Genomic DNA, 26210 nt, shown 5'->3' with positions numbered 1-26210 from the left:
GTAGAGAATTATTAGAGAACTGAGTCGTCTCACAAAATTAAGTTCTTTCAGGATAACCAAAGCTTTTTTGTTTAAGCCAAAACATTTTTAGGCAGAACTCTCAAAATATTGTATTACAGTATTAGATATTCTTTACCTTAAATGAAGTACAAAAAATACAATTTAATGCTGGGAGTAGTGGAGCATGTCTGTAATCACAACTACTTGGGAGGCTGGGGCAGGAGGATCTCTTGAGGCCAGAAATTGGAGACCAGCTGGGGCAACACATCGAGACACCATCTCAAAAAAACCCCACAACACTTTAATACCAAATAAGCCTAAATAGAAAGAAATTCCAAATACAAGGTGATTTACCTTATCCCTTTCTAACAAGAACATAAAAACAATGTTTTCTGACCAACTTGACTATACACTTCTAGAGATATAGACCAAACACCAGATGTTTACTTCTGAAATGTAAATTAATTTAGTAGGCTTAAAATAATAAACCATAATTTCAAAATATTGATTTTTCTCCTACCTTAATGTTTCACAAAACACTTTCATTCAAAATCTTTATGCATAAATTTGAAACCAGTGCATTCCTTATCATTGGAGTCACTTTTTGAGTCATCTAACACACATTCTGAAAGCAAATCATCTTCATTTCCATCTAAACTGTTTGAGATACAGCACTTTTTGCACATGTGTAAAATGTTATCACTGCAAATTTATCCCTGTAATTTTTTTTTTTTTTTTTGAGATGGAGTCTTGTTCTGTTGCCCAGGCTGGAATGCAGTGGCGCGAACTTGGCTCACTGCAACCTTCGCCTCCTGGGTTCAAGGGATTCTCCTGCCTCAGCCTCCCGAGTAGCTGAGATTACAGGCATCCGCCATTATGCAAAGCTAATTTTTGGATTTTTAGTAGAGACTGGGTTTCACCATGTTGGCCTGGCTGGTGTCAAACTCCTGATCTCAGGTGATCTGCCCGCCTTGGCTTCCCAAAGTTCTGGGATTACAGGCATGAGCCACTGCAGCTGGCCTATCCCTACAAATTTAACCAAAAGTTCCCATTTCATCATAGTTAAGTAGTTGGTTTTTTCACTCTGCAGTACATATTTATGATTTCCATAAGAAATCACCAACTGTACTGTTTTTAAGTGATACTTGTTGAGTGGAATGGAAAACATGAATGTTTATTTCAATGGCATCTAAGCACAATTTTGAGGTCATATACCTAGGAAAAATTACTATATAGTAAGTTTTTCTTATTCCTTTTTTACTGAATCCAACAAGTAAATCTTTATGCATTCAAAATTGGACTGAAGCAGTTTCAGGCTCTTTACTGAATAGTACTTTGCTTTGCAAAATAAAGAAAGTGAGAGAGAAATGTACATTAGGAGTGTAATAAATATAGACTGAAATGTAAGGCAGCTCCCTCTTTTCTGAAAAAAAAAATTTTTTTAAGTAGGCCGGGTGCAGTGGCTCACGCCTGAAATCCCAGACTTTGGGAGGCCAAGGCCAGTGGATCACTTGAAGTCAGGAGTTCAAGACCAGCCTGGCCAACATGGTGAAACCCTATCTCTACTAAAAACACAAAAATTAGCTGGGTGTGGGGGCGCATGCCTGTAGTCCCAGCTACTCGGGAGGGTGAGGCAGGAGAATCACTTAAACCTGGGGAGGCGGAGGTTGCAGTGAGCCCAGACTATGCCACTGCACTCCAGCCTGGGCAACAGGGTGAGACCCTGTCTCTATCTCTATCTGATATATATCAGATATATATATATATATCAGATATATATATATATATCTCTGAGCATATGGTATACAGTATTTTCCTGATGCTTTAAGGTCATGATTGTGATTATCAATTATCACAGAGAAGCCTGTAAATGTACAGGACCAACTGCTCCTTTACATTTCAACTTAAAGTAACCAAAAAAAAAAACAAAAAAAAAAAAAACTGGGTTAGATTCATATCAATTACCTAAGAAAGAATATAACCACATTCTCATATCAGGAGAAAACGTTAAGGAAGAACTCAATCCTTTACAAATGAGATAAGAACTAAGGCAGAGGGATGCCAACCATTTCTGAAAGACTGAAATCACTAATCTTTTTTTTATTACTATTTGATATATAGTAAAATAAAACTGGACTTTATTTTCCCTTCACAAGAAACATGTATTATCATTACTTTTTACTCATCTAGAGTAAGGCATTAAAATATATTTTACCCCCAAATATAGCATGTCAAGATTCTAATAAAATAAAAGCCTCAAAGTATGTTTTTACCAACCAAAGATTAAACAAACCATTATATATGCTATAACCAAATTTGCCCTCATGGTAGAGTAATTGTTTAAAAATATAAACATTTGTAATGAACTGATTACTAAATAAATCAAGTGTTACTTTTGGGACATTATAAAAATGAGAAGGTTAAATATTTCTTACTAATAAACACAAATTTCTGAGATCAAGATAGAATCACAGTTTTTTCATCAGGTCAGAGAAATTTTTTTTTTTTTTTTTTTTTTTTAGCACTCTACTTGGGAAAAGAAACACTATTTAAGATGCTGTGTTCTGGCCGGGTGCGGTGGCTCACGCCTGTAATCCTCGCGCTTTGGAAGGCCAAGGCAGGCAGATCACAAGGTCAAGGTTTTGAGACCACCCTGGCCACCATGGTAAAACCTCGTCTCTACTAAAAATACAAAAATTAGCTGGGTGTGGTGGTGCACACCTGTAGTCCTAGCCACTTGGGAGGCTGAGGCAGGAGAATCACTTGAACCCAGGAGGCAGGCGTTGCAGTGAGCCAAGATTGTGCCACTGCACTCCAGCCTGGAGACAGATCGAGACTCAGTCTCAAAAAAAAAAAAAAAAAGGAAAAGAAAAAAAAGCTGTGTTCTACATGATGAATATTTCCTATTTATTTATTTATTTTGAGACAGAGTCTCACTCTTGTCACCCAGGCTGGAATGCAGTGGCGAGATTTCAGCTCACTACAACCTCTACCTCCTGGGTTCAAGCGATTCTCCTGCCTCAGCCTCCCAAGTAGCTCAGATTACAGGCACCCGCTACCACGCCCAGCTAATCTTCATATTTATAGTAGAGACAGGGTTTCACCGTGTTGCCCAGGCTGGTCTCAAACTCCTAACCTCAGGTGATCCGCCTGCCTCGGCCTCCCAAAGTGTTGGGATTACGGGCATCAGCCACTGCACCTGGCCTAGATGATATATACTTCCTAACAATCAACAACATAATTCCACTAATTGCTCAATTCAGTTCAAAACATAGAACTTCCCAAAAATCCACCTATGAGACCACTCCCTACTTCCCCCTTAGCCAGACACAAGTGGTACTGCATGTTTTCAAGCACACTGTGAATGCTCTACTTCAAGTCACACTGAAGAATTATAATGTATTCACCTGAAAAAGAAAGTATAAACTGACTCCATGCCACAGTTAGTTATCTAAAGACCTGTATTTCCTATTTATTTTTCAACTCAAGGCACTTCTACATTACATTTCAAAACCAGCTAGGACAGCTTTTAAAAATGTGTACAGGTTGACTGGTAGAAAAACGCCACCTACTCATGAGTAAAGGTAGATGAAAGCTATAGGGAATCAATGTTAACATAACACAGAAAATAAAAATTGGCAGTTTCAAATGAGTATGTTTTGGCTGGGCGCAGAGGCTCGTGCCTATAATCCCAGCACTTTGGGAGGCTGAGGCGGGTGGATCACTTGAGGTCAGGAATTCAAAACCAGCCTGGCCAACATGGTGAAACCCCATCTCCACTAAAAACACAAAAAATTAGCCAGGCGTGGTGGCCGCACGCCTGTCGTCCCAGCTACTCAGGAGGCTGAGACAGGAGAATCGCTTGAATTGGGGAGGTGGAGGTTGCAGTGGGCTGAGATCGTGCCAGTGCATTCCAGCCTGGGCGACAGAGCGAGACTCCGTCTAAAAATAAAAAATAAAAATAAAATAAATTTTAATTTATCAGCAAATAAGAGAAAAAAGGCATGTATAGTATTGTTTCGCAAGTGGAGAAAGGAGCTTCAGCAGGAGACCTGACGGGGCAAAAGATAACTGTCGAAATAGAATTTGGCCTAAAACAAGTTGCTCAATAAAGAGTCAAAATTTTTTTTCATCAAAAATTAATTCTCTGGCCAGGTGGGGTAGTTCATGCCTGCAGTCCCAGCACTTTGGGAGGCCAAGGCAGGTAGATCACTTGTGGTCAGGAGTTCAAGACCAGCCTGGCCAACATGGTGAAACCCCATCGCTACTGAAAATACAAAAATTAGCCAGGCATGGTGTCACACCTGTAGTCCCAGATACTTGGGAGGCTGAGGCAGAAGAATCGCTTGAAGCTGGAGGGGGCGGAGGTTGTAGTGAGCCGAGATCGTGCCACTGAACTCCAGCTGGGGCGATAGAGACTCTATCTCAAAAAAAAAAACAAAAAAACAATTAATTCTCAACTACCACTTTGTTTTGCAACTCCTAAAGCATTTTAAAGCACTTCCATATAGTTTCCAGGCTTTTTAAAGGTTTTTCTTTTTTATTTCTAATTCATCTTCAGCCAAGTATTTCTGCTTTTCCAGAGTTTATTTCCCCCCCCTCCATATATACTTTTTTCTCCTAATTTTCAGACTATGTTTCCTCACTTTTCTATATTTGTGATAGGGAAAAACCAGAAAATAAATGTATATACATGCAATACAAATAGTCAACAACTGAAATGGCTAATAATAGAGGATGTGTTGGAACAATCTAAAGAGCTACAAAATCGGCCGGGCATGGTGGCTCACGCCTGTAATCCCAGCACTTTGGGAGGTTGAGGCAGGTGAATCACCTGAGGTCAGGAGGTCGAGACCAGCCTGACTAACGTGGAGAAACCCTGTCTCTACTAAAAACCCAAAAATTAGCTGGGCATAGTGGCGTGCGCCTGTAACCCCAGCTACTCAGGAGGCTGAGGCAGGAGAATCACTTGAACCTGGAGGGGCGGAGGTTGCAGTGAGCCGAGATCATGCCACTGCACTCCAGCCTGGGTGACAACAGCAAAACTGCGTCTCAAAAAAAAAAAAAAAAAAACAAAAACAAACAAGAGCTACAAAATCCCCTCAAAACCTAAAAATCTTGATTTGGTAACATTCATTTTGACCAAACTGTTCTGTTGAAAATCTTCCTTTTATCCAAATTTTGACATGAAGGGCATATCTATATAGTAACCAATAATATTTGCAAGGTATTTTCACTCACATTTAATGTATAGTGGCTAAAAAAATAGGACTGAAAAACATTTTAATTTAGGAAGTTGGAAAAATAAACCAAGAACACAGACTGATCAGGAATTGGGAAAGAGGGGATGATGGTACAGACATCTTCTTAATGTTTCTACCACTGGGCAAAGAAACCTGAGAATTAACTGATCCTGTTCCCCAATTCTAAGCAAGGGCTGCCCTCTTAGCCCTATGAGGCCTCTAACTTCAACGGGGGTACAGCCTGTGCCAAGTGAATAACTTGACTCCAAAGTATCATTCAGATGCCTAAGGTCAGTTAATCCCATCGTGCTTCCCATCACTGCTATCCTTGGCAACTATCCAAAATACAGTCTCTACATCTATACTTCTAAATTTTTGTCTGTATTTCTTTCCCTCATACCATTTCCTTCTTGCTGTTCTCCCTCCATCCTTTTCACTGGGGCCTTCAGAATTCCTATTATAAGATTTTGTTTTAATCTATCCCACAATCCCTACACACAATCTTTTTTTTTTTTTTTTTTTTTTTTTTTGGCGGAGTCTCGCATTGTCGCCTGGGCTAGAATGCAGAGGCACGATCTCAGCTCACTGCAACCTCCACCTCCCAAGTTCAAGCAATTCTCCTGCCTCAGCCTCCCAAATAGCTGAGACTACAGGTGCACACCACCACACCCAGCTAATTTTGTGTGTGTGTGTGTGTGTGTGTGTATATATATATTAGATGGAGTCTAGCTTTGTTGCCCAGACTGGAGTGCAATGGCACAATCTGGGCTCACTGCAACCTCTGCCTTGCAGGTTCAAGCGATTCTCCTGAGCAGCTGGGATTACAGGCATGCACCACCATGACTGACTAATTTTTGTATTTTCAGTAGAGACGGGGTTTCACCATGTTGGCCAGGCTGGACTCGAACCCCTGACCTCATGATCCCCCTGTCTCAGCCTTCCAAAGTGCTGGGATTACAGGTGTGAGCCACCGTGCCCAGCCAATTTTTTGTATTTTTAGTAGAGACGGGGTTTCATTATGTTGGCCAGACTGGATTTTTATTTCGTTTTTTTGTTTTTTGAGACGGAGTTTTGCTCTTGTTGCCCACGCTGGAGTGCGATGGCGCAATCTCGGCTCACTGCAACCACCGCCTCCCAGGTTCAAGCGATTCTCCTGTCTCAGCCTCCCAAATAGTTGGGATTACAGGCATGCACCACCACGCCCAGCTAATTCTGTATTTTTAGTAGAGCTGGGGTTTCCCCATGTTGGTCAGGCTGGTCTTGAACTCCTGACCGCAGGTGATCCACCCACCTCAGCCTCGCAAAGTGCTGGGATTACAGGCGTGAGCCACCGCGCCCGGCCTCTCTGTTCTTTAGCTCTACACAGAATATTTGTAGTGTCTTGTCTCTCTAGCTTAATTAAATCTTGGGTCTCCTGAAAGATACTTCTCAAATTCTTTTTTCAAAGTGGATGGTGCTCATTTTTCCACATTCCACTAATCCCAGCGGAGACTTCAGCATTCTCTTAGCTCTCCATTAGCACTTCCAACATCATTGCTCCACTAGGGAAAAAAAGATGCCTCCTCCTGGAGATTCATGCCTCTGGCTAGTTTACCCTTATCCTGGCTATCTATTAAACTAGCGATTATAGGCTGGGCTCCTGGCTCCGCAGCTCACATCTGTAATCTCAGCACTTTAGGAGGCTGAGGCTGGTGGATCACCTGAGATCAGGAGTTTCAGACCAGCCTAGCCAACATGGTGAAATCCGTCTGTACTAAAAATACAAAAATTAGCCAGGCATGGTGGTGGGCACCTATAATCCTAACTACTGGGGGGGTGCTGAGGCACGAGAATTGCTTGAACCTGGGAGGTGGAGGTTGCAGTAAGCCAGGATTGCACCACTGTACTACAGCCTGGGCGAGAGTGAGACAGTGAGACTTTCTCTCAAAAAAAAAAAAAAAAAAAAAAAAAAAACTAGTCATCAAAAGCTCAAGTTTCTGGCCCACAAGTCTTATCCATTCTAAGTTCCACCATCGTCAAGGTCTATGTGATAACCTATCTAAAACTTAAGAACTGGCCAGGCGCAGTGGCTCATGCCTGCAATCCCAGTACTCTGGGAGGCCGAGGCGGGTGAATCGCTTGAGGTCAGGAGTTTGAGAATAATAGCCTGGTCATCATGGCGAAATCCCGTCTCTACTAAAAATACAAAAATTAGCAGGGCGTGGTGGTAGATGCCTGTAATTCCAGCTACTTGGGAGGCTGAGGGAGGAGAGTTGCTTGAACCTGGGAGGCAGAGGTTGCAGTGAGCCGAGATCATGCCACTGCACTCCAGCTGGGGCAACAGAATGAGACTCCATCTCACAAAAAAAAAAAACCAAAAAAAAAAAAAAAAACCAAACAGGAGAAACACAGGTATTAAGAAATGTTTACAGAATTAATGATTATAGTTTCCAAAATACTTGTTTAACGACACTAATTTATGTAGCAATGACAATATATTTATAGTGTTTTATTCATAGTTGACCAAGTACTTTCACATACATAATTCCACATGATTCCGAGGCACATCCTGTGAGTTTGGTCAGGCACATTTTTGTTTTTTGTTTTTTTTCCGACACAGTCTCGCTCTGTTGCCCCAGCTGGAATGCAATGGTGAGATCTCAGCTCATGGCAACCTCCACCTCCCAGGTTCAAGCAATTCTCCCTACCTCAGCCTCCCGAGTAGCTAGGATTACAGGCATCCATCACACCGGGCTAATTAGTATATTTTTAATAGAGACGGGGTTTCACCATATTGGCCAGGCTGGTCTTGAACATATGACCTCAAGTGATCTGCCTGCCTCTACCTCCCAGTGCTGGGGTTAGGGTCAGGCAAGTTTTATCTCCATTTCACAAACGATAGATAACAGGTTCAGAGACATTAAGTTGTTTCTCAAGGGGTTTCACTAGTAAGAAGTAGAGCCATAGTTGAAACTGAAGTCTTCAGAATGCTGCTCCTGTATCATCTGTCTTTATACCAACATAATGACAATTTTCTTTTGACAAAAGGACACATCAAAAGGCTGATCATGGCTGGGCATGGTGGCTCATACCTGTAACCCCAGCACTTTGGGAGGCCAAGGCAGGACAATCACTGGAGCCCAGGAAATCGAGACCAATCTGGGCAACATAGTGAGACTCCTGTCTCCATAAAAAATAAACAAAATTAGCCAGGCATGGTGACGTGTGCCTGTAGTCCCAGCTACTTAGGAGGCTGAGTTGGGGGATCGCTTGAGCCCAGAAGTTTGAACCTGCAGTGAGCTATGATCATGCCACTGCACTCCAGCCTGGGTGACAGAGCAAGATCCTGTCTTGAGGTTAAAAAAAAAAAAAAAAAAAAAAAAAAAGCCTCATCATGAAGAATGATATAACCATTTGCTTGCCAGGAGTAGAAGTATGGTTTGGGCACATGCTTTAAGGAAAGATTCAATAAATCCAACAGCATAGTCTTCAAAATTTCAAGGTATCCATTGGGTCTCTTTTAGTTCATGGTGGTTCTTTAAATATATCTTTCCCTCAAAATTGGCTCCCGTTCCTGGCTTAACCCTGTTAAGGTATCACCATTCTCTATCACTCACACTTAATGTCATTGTTCTCTTTCTGAACTCTAAGTCCTATTGATTCTTCAAATTCAATTTTCTTAAATTTCCATTGTTGCAATATTAGTTCAAGTTCTTATCATTTACTAGAAAAATATTTTCTTCCTCTTTGACCGAACAAAGTAGTAAATTAACCTACTCAAAAACTTGGGGTAGTTTCTTAATGACTAAAGAAAAAAGAAAAAGAAAACCTTGAATCTTATTTTCAAGATTCTTCTCAATTTAACCATTCTCAGTCTTTTAAAATATCATTCCAATCTTTGCATCTAACTACAATTGCCCAATTTAATCTAGCCCTAAAGCAAAATTATTCTGATTATTGTTTCCTAAAAAACTGTTGCTCACCTATTTCACTTCCATACTCAATCACTCATCCAATATACTCACCTTCTACTATTAGTAGGAATTTGTGTCATATCTAGTTTTTCATGCCTTGGTCATCCCCCACTTGGACTACTCCATTAATCTCCTAACTAGACAACCTTCTCCCCTACCAATAATTTGTTGCACACAACAGGACCAGAATTAGCCATCAAAAAACAGAATACTAGGTCACTATTCTACTTTAAACCTTCAATAATAATAATAATAATGGTGATGGCTACGACTGGTTGAGTACTTACCATGTGCCAGGCCAGGCACTGTGGTACCTACTTTACGTGCACAGTCTCTATTAATTCTCCAACAACCCTATAATAAGATTTTATTAGTTCTACTTTACAGATAAGAAAATTAAGCCTTGGGGATGTTAAGTATCTTGTCCATGGCAAAAAGGTTATTAAGTGGTAGAGCTAGGATTCAAACCCAGGCAGTCTGACTCCAGAGCTTGTGTTTTTAATTATCCAGGTACTATATACTGCTATATTGCTTAATAGCTTAAGTTTCAGCTCCTCAACTTGTAATACAAAAGATCCTTTCTAACTTCATTCCTGTCACTCCTTGCCAAGCACTTTACATACTTCTGCCATACATTTCATACTTTTTTCAAATTCCATGCCTTTCTGCTTGTTTTCCCTACTCTAGCCCCACTTTCTATCTGGCGAAATTCTACTCATCCTTCAAGGACTACCTAGAAACATTATCCTCTCAGTGATGCTTTCCCTCAAAGAAAGATAGCCAGTCCCTTCTTTACAGCTCCAGTAGCGCTTTGTACCAAATTCATTATATTATTTATTTATAATAGTATGTTCCCCACTAGAATGCCAGCACTACAAGAAAATCTATCTTACTTAATATTCTATTCACTTCTGTATCATCAATGCCTAGCACAATGCCTGGTACAAAGCTGGTACTCAATAATCATTGCACAAATAAATGGTCCCAATCCTCTATTTTAATTCTAACCATCCATCAAGGCCACTTTGCTTCTATACAAGCCATTCCTAGACCATTCCAGTCCAAAGTCATCACTACCTCCTTTGAACTCAGACAACTTGCTGGCTCAGCAACTTACCTGGCAATTATTAACTATACCTGTCCTTATGACATATATTGATAATTTTTCAAGAATATTTATTCATGAATCAAGACTGTATTTTATATTTTATACTTTTGTTGTTCTCCTACAGTTTTGTGATACAGCAGACATTTAATAAATATTTGCTATTTCACAACTGTCATGTTCCAAAATAAATTTTACATACCATACACAGATGATGCCCAATTAGCTTCAGCTTATTTCATCTCTGGGTATAAAAAACATTTTTTATGGTGAAATGAAGTCATATGATTGGCATACTTTGTTTAATAAATCAAGGTTCTTTTTACCAAACTTTTCCTTACAACTCTTGCCAATTCATTCAATAGCTCTGGAAGCTGAAGCTTTTGCCTCACTACTGAGCAGCTGTATATCCAACCTGGCATTTTCCTTTTAAGGTAACTTGTTACCATAGTGTTCCCTTTCCCTTTCCCTCTCACTCCATCCCCTCACAGTCTCTTTTTCTCTCTCTTTCTGTTCCTTTGCTTTCACTAGGACACATGGTACTGAAGATTTATTTTATTTATTTTTATTTATTTATTTGAGACAGAATATCGCTCTGTCACCCAGGCAGGGGTGCAGTGGCACCATCTTGGCTCACTGCAGCCTCCACTTCTCGGGTTCAAGTGATTCTCCTGCCTCAGCCTCCCGAGTAGCTAGGATTACAGGTGCTTGCCACCACGCCCTGCCGCTAACTGTTGTTTGTTCGGTTGGTGTTTTTTTTTTTTTTTTTTTTTTTGAGACGGAGTCTCGCTCTGTCACCCAGGCTGGAGTGCAGTGGCCGGATCTCAGCTCACTGCAAGCTCCGCCTCCCGGGTTCACGCCATTCTCCTGCCTCAGCCTCCGGAGTAGCTGGGACTACAGGCGCCCGCCACCTCGCCCGGCTAGTTTTTTTTTTTTTTGTATTTTTTAGTAGAGACGGGGTTTCACCGGGTTAGGCAGGATGGTCTCGATCTCCTGACCTCGTGATCCGCCCGTCTCGGCCTCCCAAAGTGCTGGGATTACAGGCGTGAGCCACCACGCCCGGCTTTTTTTTTTTTTTGAGACAGAGTCTCGTGCTGTCACCCAGGCTGGAGTGCAGTGGTATGATCTTGGTTCATTGTAACCTCTGCCTCCCAGTTCAAGCGATTCTCCTGCCTCAGCCTCCTGAGTAGCTAGGGCTACAGGCATGTGCCACCACACCTGGCTAATTTTTGTATTTTTAGTAGAGGCGGGGTTTCACCATGTTGGTCAGGCTGGTCTCGAACTCCTGACCTCAGGTTATACGCCCGCCTTCGCCTCCCAAAGTGCTGGAATTACAGGCATGAGCCACTGTGTCCGGCCAAATTTTTGTATTTTCAGTAGAGATGGGGTTTCACCATGTTGGCCAGGCTAGTCTCAAACTCCTGACCTCAAGGGATCCTCCTGCCTCGGCCTCCCAAAGTGCTGGGATTACAGGCATGAACCACTGCGTCTGGCCTAAAGATTTATTTTAGTATGGTTAACAGTAATGGGAGTGGAAAGTAAAAAAAAAAAAAATTTCCAGGAGTTACCTTTTTACATAGGTAAGTCCACAAAACAGACTTTGTAAACAAAAATTAAAATTCAAGCTGCTTTAAAATATAATGAAATAGAACTAGCAAGAAACACTGAAGTAGCTATGTCACGCCAAGGCTATATGGATTATCTGAAAATAAGTTATCTGGCTGGGTGTGGTGGCTCACGCCTATAATCCCAACATTTTCGGGGGCCAGGGTGGGCGGCTCACGTGAGGTCAGGAGTTTGAGACCAGCCTGACCAACATGGAGAAACCCCGTCTCCACTAAAAATACAAAATTTGCCGTGTGTGGTGGCGCATGCCTCTAATCCCAGCTATTCAGGAGGTTGAGACAGAAGAATTGTTTGAAGCCAGGAGGTGGAGGTTGCAGTGAGCCAAGATCATGTCATTGCACTTCAGCCTGGGCAAGAAGAGCGAAACTCCGTCTCAAAAAATAAATAAACAAACAAACAAACAAATAATAAGTAATCCTCCTAAAGCAAAAGTACTAGAAAACACTTCAGTCAAATGACTTCAGATTTATAAGCAGGGCAACTGGCAACAGCATGTAAATGAATTCTAAGGTTGCCAATCAGAAATATTTTAGCTTAAAAAAAATTAAAACACATAAATTCAGCATTTAGGTTCAATCTGAAAGTCTCATAATTTGAGGTTAATATAACCCAGCAAATAATGTTAAGAAAATGACTCACGTTATAGGTGCTAAAATGAACATATACCCAATATTGACAATGCTCTCTAAGTAAAAAGGTGTATTTTTCTATTAATACTAACAGTCTTGATACTCTCAAGAGACAATCCAGCTTTACAAATCTAGAATCTGGTATACAAAGCAAAAAGTACATTTTTTAAGTATCTGGGGAAAAAAGGAGGTATCTGGGCAATCCAGGTCAAGTAAACTTTGTGGGGAGGAGAGAAAGCAATATTTATCAATTCAGGGTTTTGTGCTTTACTTTTTTTTTTTTTTTTTTTTTTTTTTTTTGAGGCGGAGTCTGGCTCTCTTGCCTAGGCTGGAGTGCAGTGGCCAGATCTCAGCTCACTGCAAGCTCCGCCTCCTGGGTTCACGCCATTCTCCTGCCTCAGCCTCCCGAGTACCTGGGACTACAGGCGCCCGCTACCTCGCCCAGCTAGTTTTTTGTATTTTTTAGTAGAGACGGGGTTTCACTGTGTTAGCCAGGATGGTCTCGATCTCCTGACCTCGTGATCCGCCCGTCTCGGCCTCCCAAAGTGCTGGGATTACAGGCTTGAGCCACCGCGCCCGGCCACGGTTTTGTGCTTTAATTACCTATACCAGCTTTGCTGATGTGGTAAGAAAGCACACATGCAGATACAGTTAGATATTTTTCCTAATTTTTTTCCATTTTCTTATTTCCTACATAGCTAAAGAATGCTTAATAGAACATAATTAAAAGGGTATATACCATCTCACTTAATAAGGTGGGTTAGATCAACTTTCAAACAGAGGAAGAAATTGACTTGAGCCAGCAGTTGGAGTAGGCTCAGACTGAATTTAATCAACCAAAAACCTAATCACCCATAATCAATGACATGGAATTACCACTAATAATTTTAGTGACAAGCTAATCACATTTACATATGAATCACCTACAGTATTCCAAGCTCCCAAATTTCACAAAAAGTGAATTTCAGGTATCTGATCTTAAACACAGAAAGACCTATATACCCTTAAGAACCTACATGACCATAAAATGTAGGCCTTACGACTAGAAACATAGAATATAAAATTTTGACACTAAGAAGTTCCAGGGAGGCAAGCCAGGCGCGGTGGCTCACGCCTGTAATCCCAACACTTTGGGAGGCCAAGATGGGAGGATCATGAGGTCAAGAGTTTGAGACTAGCCTGGCCAACACGGTGAAACCCCGCCTCTGCTGAAAAATACAAAAAATTAGCCGGGCATAGTGGCGCACACCTGTAATCCCAGCTACTTGGGAGGCTGAGGCAGGAGAATCGCTTGAACCCAGCAGGCGGAGGTTGCAATGAGGGAGATTGCGCCATTGCACTCCACTTGGGCAACAAGAGCGAAACTCTGTCTCAAAAAAATAAAAGAAGTTCCAGGGAGAAAAAGACTACTTGCATTTAATGCCAACAGATGGTCTCCATAATATTACTACTAAGAAAATGTATGGATACAAAACTACCACCACATTGTGGACTTAAAAGAAATTTGGATTTTAACAAGTTAAACTTAAGCTGAACTCACACAAGTCATCATTTATCTCAGGCAACCAGTATTCTGTACCATCAGGTATCACATTATAGAATAATTACTGAATAAAAGACAAGAAGAATCCTGAAAATGAAATTTAAAAGTGGATTTCTGGATCTGTAAGAAAGGTGAATTTCCCAGTAAATGCAGGAGACTCCATGAGCAGTGCAAAGTAGTCTGTTACACACCATCTTTAAACACATAATCCATACAGCATTCCAACTGGTTAACAAATTCCATAAAAAAATGAAAGTAGTCTCTATGAAGAGGGCTCAATGAAGCACAAGAAATATGATAACCATGAGCTTTATTTAACTATAATTTTCTATATTAACAAGCTCCTTTCCTATTTATCTAAATCAAATGGCTTTTATTCCACACCAATAATCTGCAAATATGACTGCCTTGGACTCACAACTCACCCCTAAGGAATCTGCCTTATGTTTGGAATCTTTTTTTCACTGCATTAAAGCAGTACAGAAAAAAACATTACCACATATATGACAAGGAATAAGAAGATTCACAAGCATAAGGATAGCATAAACTCATTGTTCAGGAATGTGATTGATTACCCCATCTAACAGTCTGGTGAAAAGTGCCCAGGGAAATGAACACACAACACAGAAATACAGTCAGAAAATGACTGTAGCCAATATCCCGTTCCCACCCCCACAAAACTCCAGGATTTCTTGACAGAACGAATGCCTGCATCACTTTTTTTTTTTTTTTTAAGATTTATCTGTATAAGGATTCCATAAATTCTTTATTCGGCTCATTCCAATGCCTGGCCCAACTGGATATACTAGTAACTTACGCCTAGGTGCAAATCAGTGTTTTGTTTTTGTTTTTGGAGACAGGGTCGGGCTCTGTCGTCCAGGCTGGAGCACACTAGCGCAAATCTCGGCTCACTGCAACCTCCGCCTCTCAGGCTCCAGCGATTCTCGTGCCTCAGCCTCCCGAGCAGCTGGGACTACAGAGGAGCGCCACCATGCCCGGCTAATTTTTATTTTTTGTATTTTTGGTAGAGACAAGGTTTTGCCATGTTGCCCAGGCTGGTCTCCAACTCCTGAGTTCAAGCGATCCGCCTGTCTCATCAGCATCCCAAAGTGCTGAGATTACAGGTGTGAGCCATCACACCGGGCCAAATTAGTATTACTCTTTTAAGAACCAAAGAAGGTTCAGGTTTAAAATTTTTAATTAAAAAAAAAAAAAAAAGAAAAAAGGTTTCCTTGTTTTTTTTTTTTTGAAACGAGGTCTCGCTCTGTTGCCCAGGCTGGAATGCAGTGGCATGATCTCGGCTCACTGCAAGCTCCGCCTCCCGGGTTCACGCCATTCTCCTGCCTCGGCCTCCCAAGTAGCTGGGACTACAGGCGCCCACCACCACGCCCGGCTAATTTTTTGTGTTTTTAGTAGAGACGGGGTTTCGCCGTGTTAGCCAGGATGGTCTCGATCTTCTGACCTCGTGATCCGCCCACCTCGGCCTCCCAAAGTGCTGGGATTACAGGCGTGAGCCACCAAGCCCAGCCGTTTTTAAATATTTTAATGGAAACATATGAGTCAGATTTCCAAAAGTAGGCTAACAGTGTTTAAATACTGTGCCAGTGTATTTGAGAAGCTGAATGAAAACAAAAGTACCTATGTTTTAAAAATAAATACAATACAAATAAGGAAAAGTTTATTCTACGATTTCAATTTATCAATCAAGATACATGGTAAAGAGAATCATTTCAATTATTTTTCACCTTCACAGCAGTGTTTGAGGTTGGTAGGCTCTCCCAGGAAGCTTGGAATCTTAAGCAACTCTCAATTAGCTCTCAATTTCTCTATTTTAAATTAATCTGCTGACCTGTTGTGGGTAAACATCCATAAATTCTGCCCTGGCTGAGAAACATTTAACTTTTTCGTCTAGGATGAGTGTGTGGGTGTGTGTTTGTAGGGGAGGGGTAACCCATTTTGACCAAAGTGTTGACGGTTTTCTAAGTAAATACTTCCTATCCACAATTTTGTTGTTGTTTATGCTGCTTTCTCTCCCTTTCTGCACTATAAAGGCTGGCCTCCCAATTCCTTACCCAACCCTTCACCAAGGTCCCATCCCACAAGGTTCCCCCAGCTTCTGCTCCGGGTGGCACCTGACGGCCAAAAGTGAACCCCTGCGGTTGTCGCTAGCTAGACGCGGATAGGGCGGACGACTGTCACTGGGGAGCAAGCGTGAGCCAAAGCCGAGGTGATTTCTGACTGCTCACCGGCGGGCCTCGCGTGGCTGAAGGTCTCCGAGCCCCTCAGTTCGCCCCGGCAAGCCAGAAGTGCAGCTGTCGCGGGGCAGGAAACTAATCGCGGCCCCTGCGCCGCTTTGACAGGCCGAGTGGGGAGAAAAGGGGCTCACTGCAGCTAACAGCCTCAACCCTTGGGCTAGGAAGCCACGGGAGCAAAACCTCCGCCCCGGCCTGAAAGCAACCGGTAGACCGCGGAGCCACTGCCACCGACTCAGTCCTGCCCAGCAGGGGCCCGCCCAGGGGCCACTCCCCAAGGGAGGCAGCCACTCACTCGCCCGCCCTTCCGGGCCCACTCCCGAGGGGACGGTCTCCCGCCCGCTCTCACACACAGCTAGCTCCTCAGGCCAGGCCCCCAGGGCTTCGTCCACCTCTCACCTTTGACGACGCGGTCAGCCCCGGGAGGGGGCGGCGGGGGCGGGGGCGGGGGCGGTGCAGCCCGGGCCGGCTCCGGGGCGGCCATGCTGGGCCCGGGGCTCGGCTAGGCTCTGGGCCGGGCGGGGTTGGGGGCGGGGGCGGCGGCTACCAGAGCCAAGCGGCGGCGCCGCCGGGGAACATGGCGGACCCTCTTTCCCTACAGAGGGGCTAAGACCGGCATGCACTGCGCGTGCGGGGGTGGGGGCGGGGTAGGCTCTAGGGACTTGGGCAAAATTACTGAGGCTAGGAGAGAAACAGGACGAGGCCAAGGGATCAGGTTAAAATTCTTTGCATGCGGAATCAAGAATGAGGAGATGGGGCAAGTCTGTAGCTAGGTGCTGCGATGAACGACTGCGAGGAAACACACCCGCTCTCATGGCATTCCCATTAAACTGAGGAGACGTGATTAAACCTCAGGATCTCCTACTAATAGAGAAACAAATGTATAACGATTTAGCTACCAGATCTGAATACTAAAGGGTTGGCAGGGGACCACAGAATAGAGGAAGCATTATAGGTTCTAGAGTGGAGAAAGGACCATCCAAAATGCAGTTTGAAAGAGAATTCTGGCCTTTGTGTTTAGAGTCTGGAATTGTCAAGAGTCTGAAGGCACAGAATAAGAATGCAGCTAGAGCAATTTCGGCGCCACAGTTTGTCAAAACAGGTAAGGGGAAGAAAGAAGATGACACCAAGAGATGTGCAAAGAATCTGAAGAATTCACCTGAAAAGGACACAGCCTCCTCCTGGAAGGCAGAGGAGTAAATAGGGAATTGGAAATTAATTCCTTATTTCTGTGCATGCACAGAACCTGGGCCCAGGTGATTATGGACCCTTTATAGAGACCAAGGTGACTGACATTCATGGGAAAGGGGGTAGAGGGAAAAGAATTGACTGTTTATCAAAAATTATTAGACGAGTGCATCCACGACACCAGGAGATATGTTGAATCATGGACAGGGACCAGCATGTCCACTAAGCTCTATATATCTTGATGGTGCAGGATCCAAGTGGGATGGAACAACAAATTCCTGCCCATTGTCCTGCTCAATAATACATGTGCTCAGAATCTGTTCATAATGGATGGTGATAAGTAAGTAGTAGCCCGAAGGTCTCAAAGAGTACCTTTCCACCTCTTCTTTGTGTCAGTTTCAATCCTGAGACCCGAGGTGAAAGACGAAGGGAAAGACCAACAATGGGTATTTTCCAAAAAGGGAACCCACAAGCTATTATTTAGAGGGAAGAGTCTCAGGAGTGAGGCACGGGTGAAAATGGATTTTTCTGGCATGGAAGGCCATAACACTACAGGGGAAGGGAAAGGGAGAGGCCCCCATGGAAGGAGAGGAAGGAACAGGAGGCATGTCACAAACTTATAAGATAGAGGAAAGGCACCCAGAGTACATCGATCAGGAGTGAGTTTGTAAGAAGAGCTTGAATCCCCAGAAAATCTCCCTAAGGAGGGGAGGAAGGAAGGAAGTGTATAATGTACTGAGTACTGAATGCTCTATCAGGAAAGGGATGGGAAACATCCTAGCAGCAATAGTAAAAAGGACAGGCACCCTATTTTAGGACCCATTGATTCTCACCTTGATTGTATATCCTTCAACTCCTCTCTGGCTCCTCACTTCCACTCAGTCAAAAGCCACTTCATATATTTATCTAGGCCTCCCCGCCCCAGTACAAAAAAAGCAAGAGCATACAAAGGGAAGAATGACAAGGAATTAAATAGAACTATCTTATAGATTTATTAATGAAAAATACTTTACAAAAACAGTATGTTTGGCCTAAAATAGTTCAGCTGATTCTGAGGGTTCACAACAACAACTGAGCAAGTGGTAATAATGGCTGTGCTGAGGACAGAAGGCTGTGTTAGTGTGCCTGACTCCATCTGTTCAAAAGGGTGGATGTTATGTTGGCAGCTCCGCATTCTAGGCCTAAGGTTTGGAGGGCACAAGGAATGCTGACAGGCCATAATACCTGGGCAGGGGGCTGCCCTGATGATGTAATCAGAACCATGACCACAGGGCTACATGTCCCCCCAAGGATGGGAGATAGGGAAGACAAAGGGTCAGGTAATAGGGATAGGTGGATAAAACAAAGAGTAGAAGTTGGGAATATAGTAGGGAACAGAGGACGAGGGCTCAGGTGGAGGTGGGGACATAAAGCATCCAGGAATAAAATGTGACCTTAAGATCCTAAGGAATGGGTAGTATCCAGAGTAATACCATGGATTCATCTTTAAAGTGGCTCAGATAAAACCCTTAAACAGCAGCTGCTTCCTTTTGCTAGGGGGAATGGAAGTTGGAATTTCAAATATCCCCTCCCAAAGAATCAGGTCTTTTTAGAGGTTCCTGACACCCTTAGGAGAACCCACCAATTCTATGTTGAGATAAGAATAGCACAACCATGGCAGTGATGCAGGGTACCAACGCTGCCACAGTACAGTTTTTTTGTTTTGTTTTCCGAGACGGAGTCTCACTCTGTTGCCAAGCTGGAGTGCAGTGGTACGATGTTAGCTCACTGCAACCTCTGCCTCCCGGGTTTAAGCAATTCTCCTGCCTCAGCCTCCCGAGTAGTTGGGACTACAGGCATGCACCATCACGCCTGGCTAATTTTTTGTATTTTGGTAGAGATGGGGTTTCACCATGTTGGCCAGGATGGTCTCAATCTCCTGACCTTGTGATCCACCCGCCTCAGCCTCCCAAAGTGCTGGGATTACAGGCATGAGCCACCACGCCTGGCCCACAGTACAGTTTTACATAGAAAGGTGTAGCTCCAGGAAAGGAAAGGAGTAACCTTTACCATCGACTGTGCTGCAGGACTCTAGCCCTGATCTGCTCTCTTCTGGAGGCATCTGATAGAACAAACAGAAACCCTTCTCCCACTGTCCTCCTGTGTCCAGAGCGGGAGGCATAACTGCTTTGCCTCCAGTCGTCATCTGGGGGCATATCTACTCTTCGAGGACCAGGGGTTCGGGACCCTGGAACAGGATCTGAATTCCAATCTGACCTCCGGGGTACATGAAGACTGCTAGATGGTGGGTACACAGGATGAACAATGGGAGGGTAGGAGGGTGAATGGGAAAGATCACCCCAGGACTGAGCGTGAGGAACCTGAAGGCCCTTGCTTTTTTCTGGTAGTGTGGCAGTGTAGGTTAGCTGAGGATTGCACCCTGGAGTAGTCAGGAATCTGGTCCCAATATGCTGGTTAGTCTCTGACCAGGGTGCCCAGGAGGTGTCTGTTCTGGAACGATGGGGGAGGCTCTGGTAATTCAAAGTCCTTCCTGTGTACTTGGCCCCTTGGGAAGTTTCACCCCTGTCACACATAGCCAGAAACTGCTGGACACTCCTCGAAGTTCCTGGGGAAAGAAAAGAAACCCAAAGACTGAGCATCTTCAGAATACCATTCTTCCCAGAGAGCCATGCCTAGCTGTTTAGCCCAATTCCCTACCAAGAGCATACACACAAGGGAAAGAAGGAACCAAGCTGTGCTTTTGATTCCATTTTTTAAAATTCCTAATATTCATCAAAATCAAATATCATACTTCCAACCTGGGCAAATGAAACAGTCTCATGGATGTTGCCATACCTCTACCTCCCTCCACTATAATCTCTTATCCACTATACACACGCATACAAAAGGAGGGCTCCCTAATATATAGCAATATATAGCAAACGTATACTCCGTTTGTGATGGCTATACTTCTAGAACCACCATACCAAAACCTCACTCAGCTTTTCTTTTTTAAAAAAATAGAGATGGGATCTCACTATGTTGCCCAGGCTGGTCTCGAACTCCTGGGCTTAAGCAATCCTCCCATCTTGGCCTCCAAAGTGCTGGGATTACAGGTGTGAGACACTGTGCCTGACTTTTTTTTGTTTTTTCCAACTTTTCTTAAAATGTTATCTTCACTTCAGTTAAGCTGCCTTCGTTTGATCTCTGAGATCTAATGTGGAATGCCTTTTCTTATACATTTATTCAACTTTGGCACTGTTAATATCTTGGGCTGATAATTCTTTGTTGGGGTTGGGAAGAGACTGCCCTGTGCATTGTGTGACATTTAGCAGCATCCCTGGCCTCTACCCACTAGATACCGGTAGTACATCCCCTTTATCCGCTGAGAACCACTGCCTCAAGCTTGGACATCCAGCACATGAGGGGAAAAAAGAGAACATCTCACTTGGAAGGTCAAAGAAAGCCAAAATGATGTTGCCCACCTTCCCCACAATTGTCTGGGTCTGTACACATGGTGTGGGTACTCCATGTATAGGGTCTTTCCAATTCTCTCACTCATTCCTTGTCTTCCTAGACCATCCCTCAGCTGAGACTCAGAGGACAGAAGGAGAGAAAACTAGCTGATAGAGATGACCATTTCTGTTCTGGGGGTGTCCCAAAGACTGGGTATTAACTCCCCTTTGTCAGTTAAAAGCTTATTCTATCATGACTGAAGCAGTTCATTCTCATAAGTAGACTCTAGGGGTGCTGGTCTAGACCCTTGGTCTAAGAATCATGGTGCCCAACAAATGATTTAATATTTATCTGGATCAATGCACAACTTTGAAGCAGTAATTCATACCCTCACACCACTCCACCTTGGGATACCCCGCTCCCCATAGGTATACTGATTTGACCCTATGAGGCCCCTGAAAAGGTACCAAATTCTGGCATATAATATTAGATTTGGGGGAGTTACCTGGGAGTCTATGGGGCTCCCCTGCCACGCTGGGCATCAGGACATCTGGGGACAGGAACTGTGGTTGGGGAGGGTAGAGTTGGGGACCGAGGAGAAACACAGAAGGGTCATGGATGACAGGGAGGGAAGAGGAGCTGGAACAACGGTGCCCGGTTTCCAAAGGCTTCCTCACGTTTGATGAATCCTTATAATGAGACAAGACAAAAAAACATAGAGATGAGGATTAACACAAAGCAGGATGTAGTTGGGTAAACACAGTGAGGCAAGCAAAGGGAAATGGAGGGAACCAGAGCACAAACATGCCTACATGCCTTGTTCTGCAGTAGGACCCAATTTATTCAGTCACTCTCCCTGCCAGCCCTCTAAGAAACTGCAAACTTCAGATCCTTATCCCTTAACCAGTCCTCCTCATATCCCTCACCTTCCCAACCCTACCATTCAGGTCTTTAGCAAACTCCTTAATGCTAACAGTAGAATTAGAGAGATTGAGATAGAAATTTAAAAATAAAAACAAAATATGAGAAATTCAGAAAGCCTGAGAGAATGAGAAAAAAAAAATCCTTATTCTAAGTACTGGGAATAAAACTATATATGTTTAAATGTAGAATCAAGAACTCTACCCTATCTTCTCTCCTGTCACTGCTATACATTCCACAGCTTCCTCTTTTGCCTGTCAAGTTTGTATTTACTGATGCTTATGTCCTGCTCTATTCCCTATTAATTATCTACTTTTATGATAAATACCCAGAAATATTCCCCTTTAATATCTGAAACAGTAGCATATCCAAAATCGAACCAAAATCCTTCCAAACTCCTCCTCCTGGTACCTCATTTTCCTAAATCACCCATATTCAAACATTGGCAATGACCTTGATTTCCTACTTCGCATCCACAGTTCCATTACTTGCCAAGGACTATCATTTCTACCTATGGGTTTTATATTTAAATTCACCTGGACTACTGCAACAGCCTTCAATCTGCTCTTCCTATCTCCTATCCACTCCTTACCATGGTCTACAAGGTCCTATGTGATATGGCCCTACTGCTCCTCACTTTATTTCCTATCATTCCTGGAGCTTTTACACTCTAATTTTAATGTTCCTCAAACACACCAAGCTCATTGCTACCTCAGAGTCTTTATACTTACTGTTTCTGTTACCAAGAATATTCTTCTGATGGCTCACACCTTCATATCACTGAGGTCTCTAATCAAAAGTTACTTCCTTAGAGCTGATTTCCCTCACTACCCTACTATCAGGAATAGCCCTCAAAAAAAAAAAAAAAACACTATTACCTCTTTACTCCTTATTCTCTTGCCTTATTTTATTATTCTTTATCATACTTATCATTGTCTGGCATTATATCATTTATTTGTTTATTGTCTTTCTCCCCTATTTCTTTTTACTTCAGTATCCCTAGCACCTTGAACAGTGCCTAGAACAATGTGGGCACTTAGTAATAATACGTTAAATAAAATAATCTATATGCCAGTATGTCTAATTTCCTTTATGAGACTGCAAGCTACTCAAGGGCAGAATTTGTGTTGTTTCATCAGTGTATGCTCACAGCACCTACCACAACATGGCACAAAATAAGCATTTATCATACCGCCTAAGGACCAGGTGCCACTCCTCTCAGCATGTGACATAGCTAATTACTCCTTTCTTCTTGAAACATTCTCCCCTTGGTGCCTATGGTACCACACATCCCTGGTTTCCCTTCAGTCTCTCTAGTCTTTTTTTCTCAGTCTCCTTTTAGGGTTCTTCAAAAGAAGAACCACCTTAAATCTAATGCTCTTTAGGGATATGTCCTGGCTCCTCTTCTCTTTCTGCAAGTCTTTTCCTCTTTTCAATGGGTATGATTCCCAAATTTCAATTTCCAGCTTATATATCTCATTCCAAAAGCCTGCCAGATATCTCCACTCAAGCTTAATATATGCAAAACTGAATACATATCTTCCCTTAAATATATCATTATCTAACCATAAAACTTGAGTATCATCCTTTACCCCCTCTCCCAACATCCAGGCAGGCACCAACTCCCACTGATGTTTACTTCCTAACTGGGTCTCAAATACGTCGACTTATCTCTATCCTTCCAAACTACTTACTGTGACATACGGGGCTGTCTGCGGTCCATAATATTCTTTGTATCCTCTCGTCAACACTCTCCATCATCTCCCCTCGCCAGACTTTCTAATCCTGCCATACTAAATAAGCTTATTTTAATTCAGTTAATATTTGCTCAGGTCCCTTTTACCTGCTATATTCTTTTTGCTTCCTCCAGGAAGCCTTCCATGATACCTCAAGCCTGATTTAAATGTCCCTTCTATTATGTTCTCATAGGATCAAATCCTTAATACATTATAATTGTTTATTTATCTGTCCTTCACTGTAGACTGTAAGCTCCATAAAAGCAGGGACTACATCTAATTCACCATTGTATCTCCAGCACCTAGCACAATACCTAGAACACACTCAATAAGCACTTATTTATTTGTTTATTTTTGTGTTAGGAATCTTGTGACAGAATCAGTAAGTATTTATTTAAAAGAATGAATCAATGAATGATACAGAAGTCAGAAGAAAGGAAGCCAATTCTCCTTGGAAGATAACAATTTGCCATTAAATGAATTGAAAGTACATGAGAACAAATGCTAGGCAGGAGAGTCCACCTTTTCCAAAAAAGAATGGCAGCCTGATCAGAATTGTTTAGGAATTTATGAACAATAAATTGAATGAATCTTATTATAAATTCAGCTGAGTTTTTCTGTTTGTTTTGTTTTGTTTTTGAGACAGAGTCTTGCTCTGTCGCCCAGGCTGGAGTGCAGTGGCTCAATCTCAGCTCACTGCAACGTCTGCCACCCAGATTCAAGCGATTCTCCTGCCTCAGCCTACTGAGTAGCTAGGAGTACAGGCACCCCCTCCCACCATGTCCAGCTAATTTTTATATTTTCGCCATGTTGGCCAGGCTGGTCTCGAATTCCTGACCTCAGGTGATCCACCATCCTCGGCCTCCCAAAGTGCTGGGATTATAGGCATGAGCCACCACGTCTGGCCTCGGCTAATTTTTAAAAATTAGAAAAATGAGTACCTCTTAGGAGGGAAACTGAATCTGAAGAGCTGGTAGAAGACAGACTTGGTTTTCACCATATATGCTTTTATACCTTTTTATTTTTGTACCATGTATTTAAAACCTGTTTTTACATTTTTCCTGAACTGACCTAGTGGACAACCTTCAGTGCACTGGTACTTTGTACCCTGACCTCTACTGTAATGAAAACTCAACTTGGGCAAGGAAGTGAAATTCTCCAAAGGTATGATTACCTACAGACCTAGCCACTGATATTATTTAAGTCTGTTGATCTCTAATGGCTTGGGCTTTCCTGCCCCTTCTGCCTACACATTACTGCATTAGTACCATATGAAAATTCGCAAGGTTTTTTTCTTTTTCTTGCTGATGCACACGCTTCACTTTAGATTGAAAACACACTGAATTCTATTCAATCACATACTGGGGGTGAGGGGAAAAAGCAAACCAATACCGCATCCCATTTCTTTCCTTCTTCCTTTGATTAGTGCAGTGGCTTCTGACCCAATCAGCAGCCTTTGCTTCTCAGATTCCTCTCAAGGCCATTATGACTCTTCTCACCCTAGGAAACCCTACAACACACACAGCCTTTCAGAACTGCTACAGGGAATGGACATTCCTCCGGGCTCCAACTGAATGTTTGTAAATAAAATAATGACTGCGTGTCCTTATTTTTGCTGAGTACACAGGGCTTTTCCTCACACTACAACCTTCACTTTCTCCCTGCTTCTTCACCTGCACTGTATTTTTGCTTAGCAAGGAGGAAGGTGCTCTGAATAGATGGACCCTGATTCTACTTACAAAACTGTGGGAAGAAACTGGAGCTTCCTCCCTCTCTGAGACAACGGTGCCACTGAGACTGCGTGAGATGCGACGTAAGTTCTCTGCACTGTACTGCTCATCCTCCCCACACTCCCTGCTGAGGCCTCGGCAAGGTGTAGCCTTCAAACACACAGACACATACAGGCAGACACATAATACCAGACTTATGGTTTTCCCACAGACACTATCCTCAGGGTATGGGAAAGAATAGGGGAAGACTCAGTAGTAATAGACACCTGAATTACATGTATTGGTAAGATAGTGGCCATGTAAAAATCTCCTCTAATTCAAAAGAAGCCCAATCATAGACCTTATTTTCTTCTGATAGCCCCATATCACCATGCCTCTGCCTTATCATCATCCCTACCAGACATATCTTTCCATAATTCCTTCCCCAACACCCCAGGTCCAGCACCTTAGCACCTGAGGCTGCTACCTGAGAAGTACACACTGTTCTGGCTTCATGGAGACTCTGCTCCATTTCTGCTGTTGGAGTCTTTGAGAGACCAGGATCAGGGGCTGGGTGCAACCTCCTCCCCATGCCATCTGCAGAGCCTGAAGAGGAAAACATAAATACAAGTTGAGGCTGTTTCTTCTGCTAGGGCCTAACCTCTAAGCCTAGCAGCACAAACTCAGGAGTTGTTGTTTCACTAAATAATAAATATGCATTCCTGAATTCAACGGGGGGACATGCTCCTGAAATTTAGAAACAAGAGGGGCCAGATGTGGTGGCTCACGCCTGTAATCCCAGCACTTTGAGAGGCCGAGGCGGGTGTATCACAGGCCAGGAGATCGAGAACATCATGGCTAACACAGTGA

At 43.0% G+C, this 26210-nt stretch overlaps 4 protein-coding genes across 32 annotated transcripts in view; 2 read left to right on the top strand and 2 right to left on the bottom strand.

Annotated features, from left to right (window-relative positions):
* PPP3CB (protein phosphatase 3 catalytic subunit beta) overlaps window positions 1–16970 on the bottom strand; it is a 60418-nt gene extending 43448 nt beyond the window's left edge. For 3 of the 8 annotated variants that reach the window (XM_050803458.1, XM_050803461.1, XM_050803459.1), the window contains exon 1: window positions 16751–16970. In XM_050803458.1, coding sequence (XP_050659415.1) covers window positions 16751–16835 — 85 coding nt within the window. In that variant the 5' untranslated portion in view covers window positions 16836–16970. Of the gene's footprint in view, window positions 1–16345; window positions 16444–16750 lie in introns of those variants that run through there. The other 5 variants (XM_050803460.1, XM_050803457.1, XM_050803462.1 and 2 more) reach the window with 3 other exon arrangements.
* The window catches only part of FAM149B1 (family with sequence similarity 149 member B1), a 519129-nt gene that overhangs the window by 332359 nt on the left and 160560 nt on the right, over window positions 1–26210 (top strand). The window lies entirely within an intron of this gene.
* USP54 (ubiquitin specific peptidase 54) overlaps window positions 18508–26210 on the bottom strand; it is a 118489-nt gene continuing 110786 nt past the window's right edge. For 16 of the 22 annotated variants that reach the window (XM_050803342.1, XM_050803345.1, XM_050803340.1 and 13 more), the window contains 4 exons: window positions 25828–25946; window positions 25371–25511; window positions 21480–21663; window positions 18508–20144 (listed from right to left, as the gene is read on the bottom strand). In XM_050803342.1, the coding sequence (XP_050659299.1) occupies window positions 19585–20144; window positions 21480–21663; window positions 25371–25511; window positions 25828–25946 (1004 nt within the window). In that variant the 3' untranslated portion in view covers window positions 18508–19584. Of the gene's footprint in view, window positions 20145–21479; window positions 21664–25370; window positions 25512–25806; window positions 25947–26210 lie in introns of those variants that run through there. The other 6 variants (XM_050803354.1, XM_050803356.1, XM_050803349.1 and 3 more) reach the window with 4 other exon arrangements.
* The window catches only part of CHCHD1 (coiled-coil-helix-coiled-coil-helix domain containing 1), a 191658-nt gene continuing 186993 nt past the window's right edge, over window positions 21546–26210 (top strand). Inside the window, exon 1 of the mRNA XM_050803583.1 lies at window positions 21546–21549. The gene's annotated coding sequence lies outside the window, so the exon portion shown is untranslated. The remainder of the gene's footprint in view (window positions 21550–26210) is intronic.

This window comes from Macaca thibetana, chromosome 9 (genome assembly GCF_024542745.1).
Source record: "Macaca thibetana thibetana isolate TM-01 chromosome 9, ASM2454274v1, whole genome shotgun sequence".
In the NCBI taxonomy this organism is placed as follows: Eukaryota; Metazoa; Chordata; class Mammalia; order Primates; family Cercopithecidae; genus Macaca; species Macaca thibetana.
Note: the sequence above shows the minus strand (reverse complement) of the source record. Positions and strands in the feature narration are given on the sequence as shown.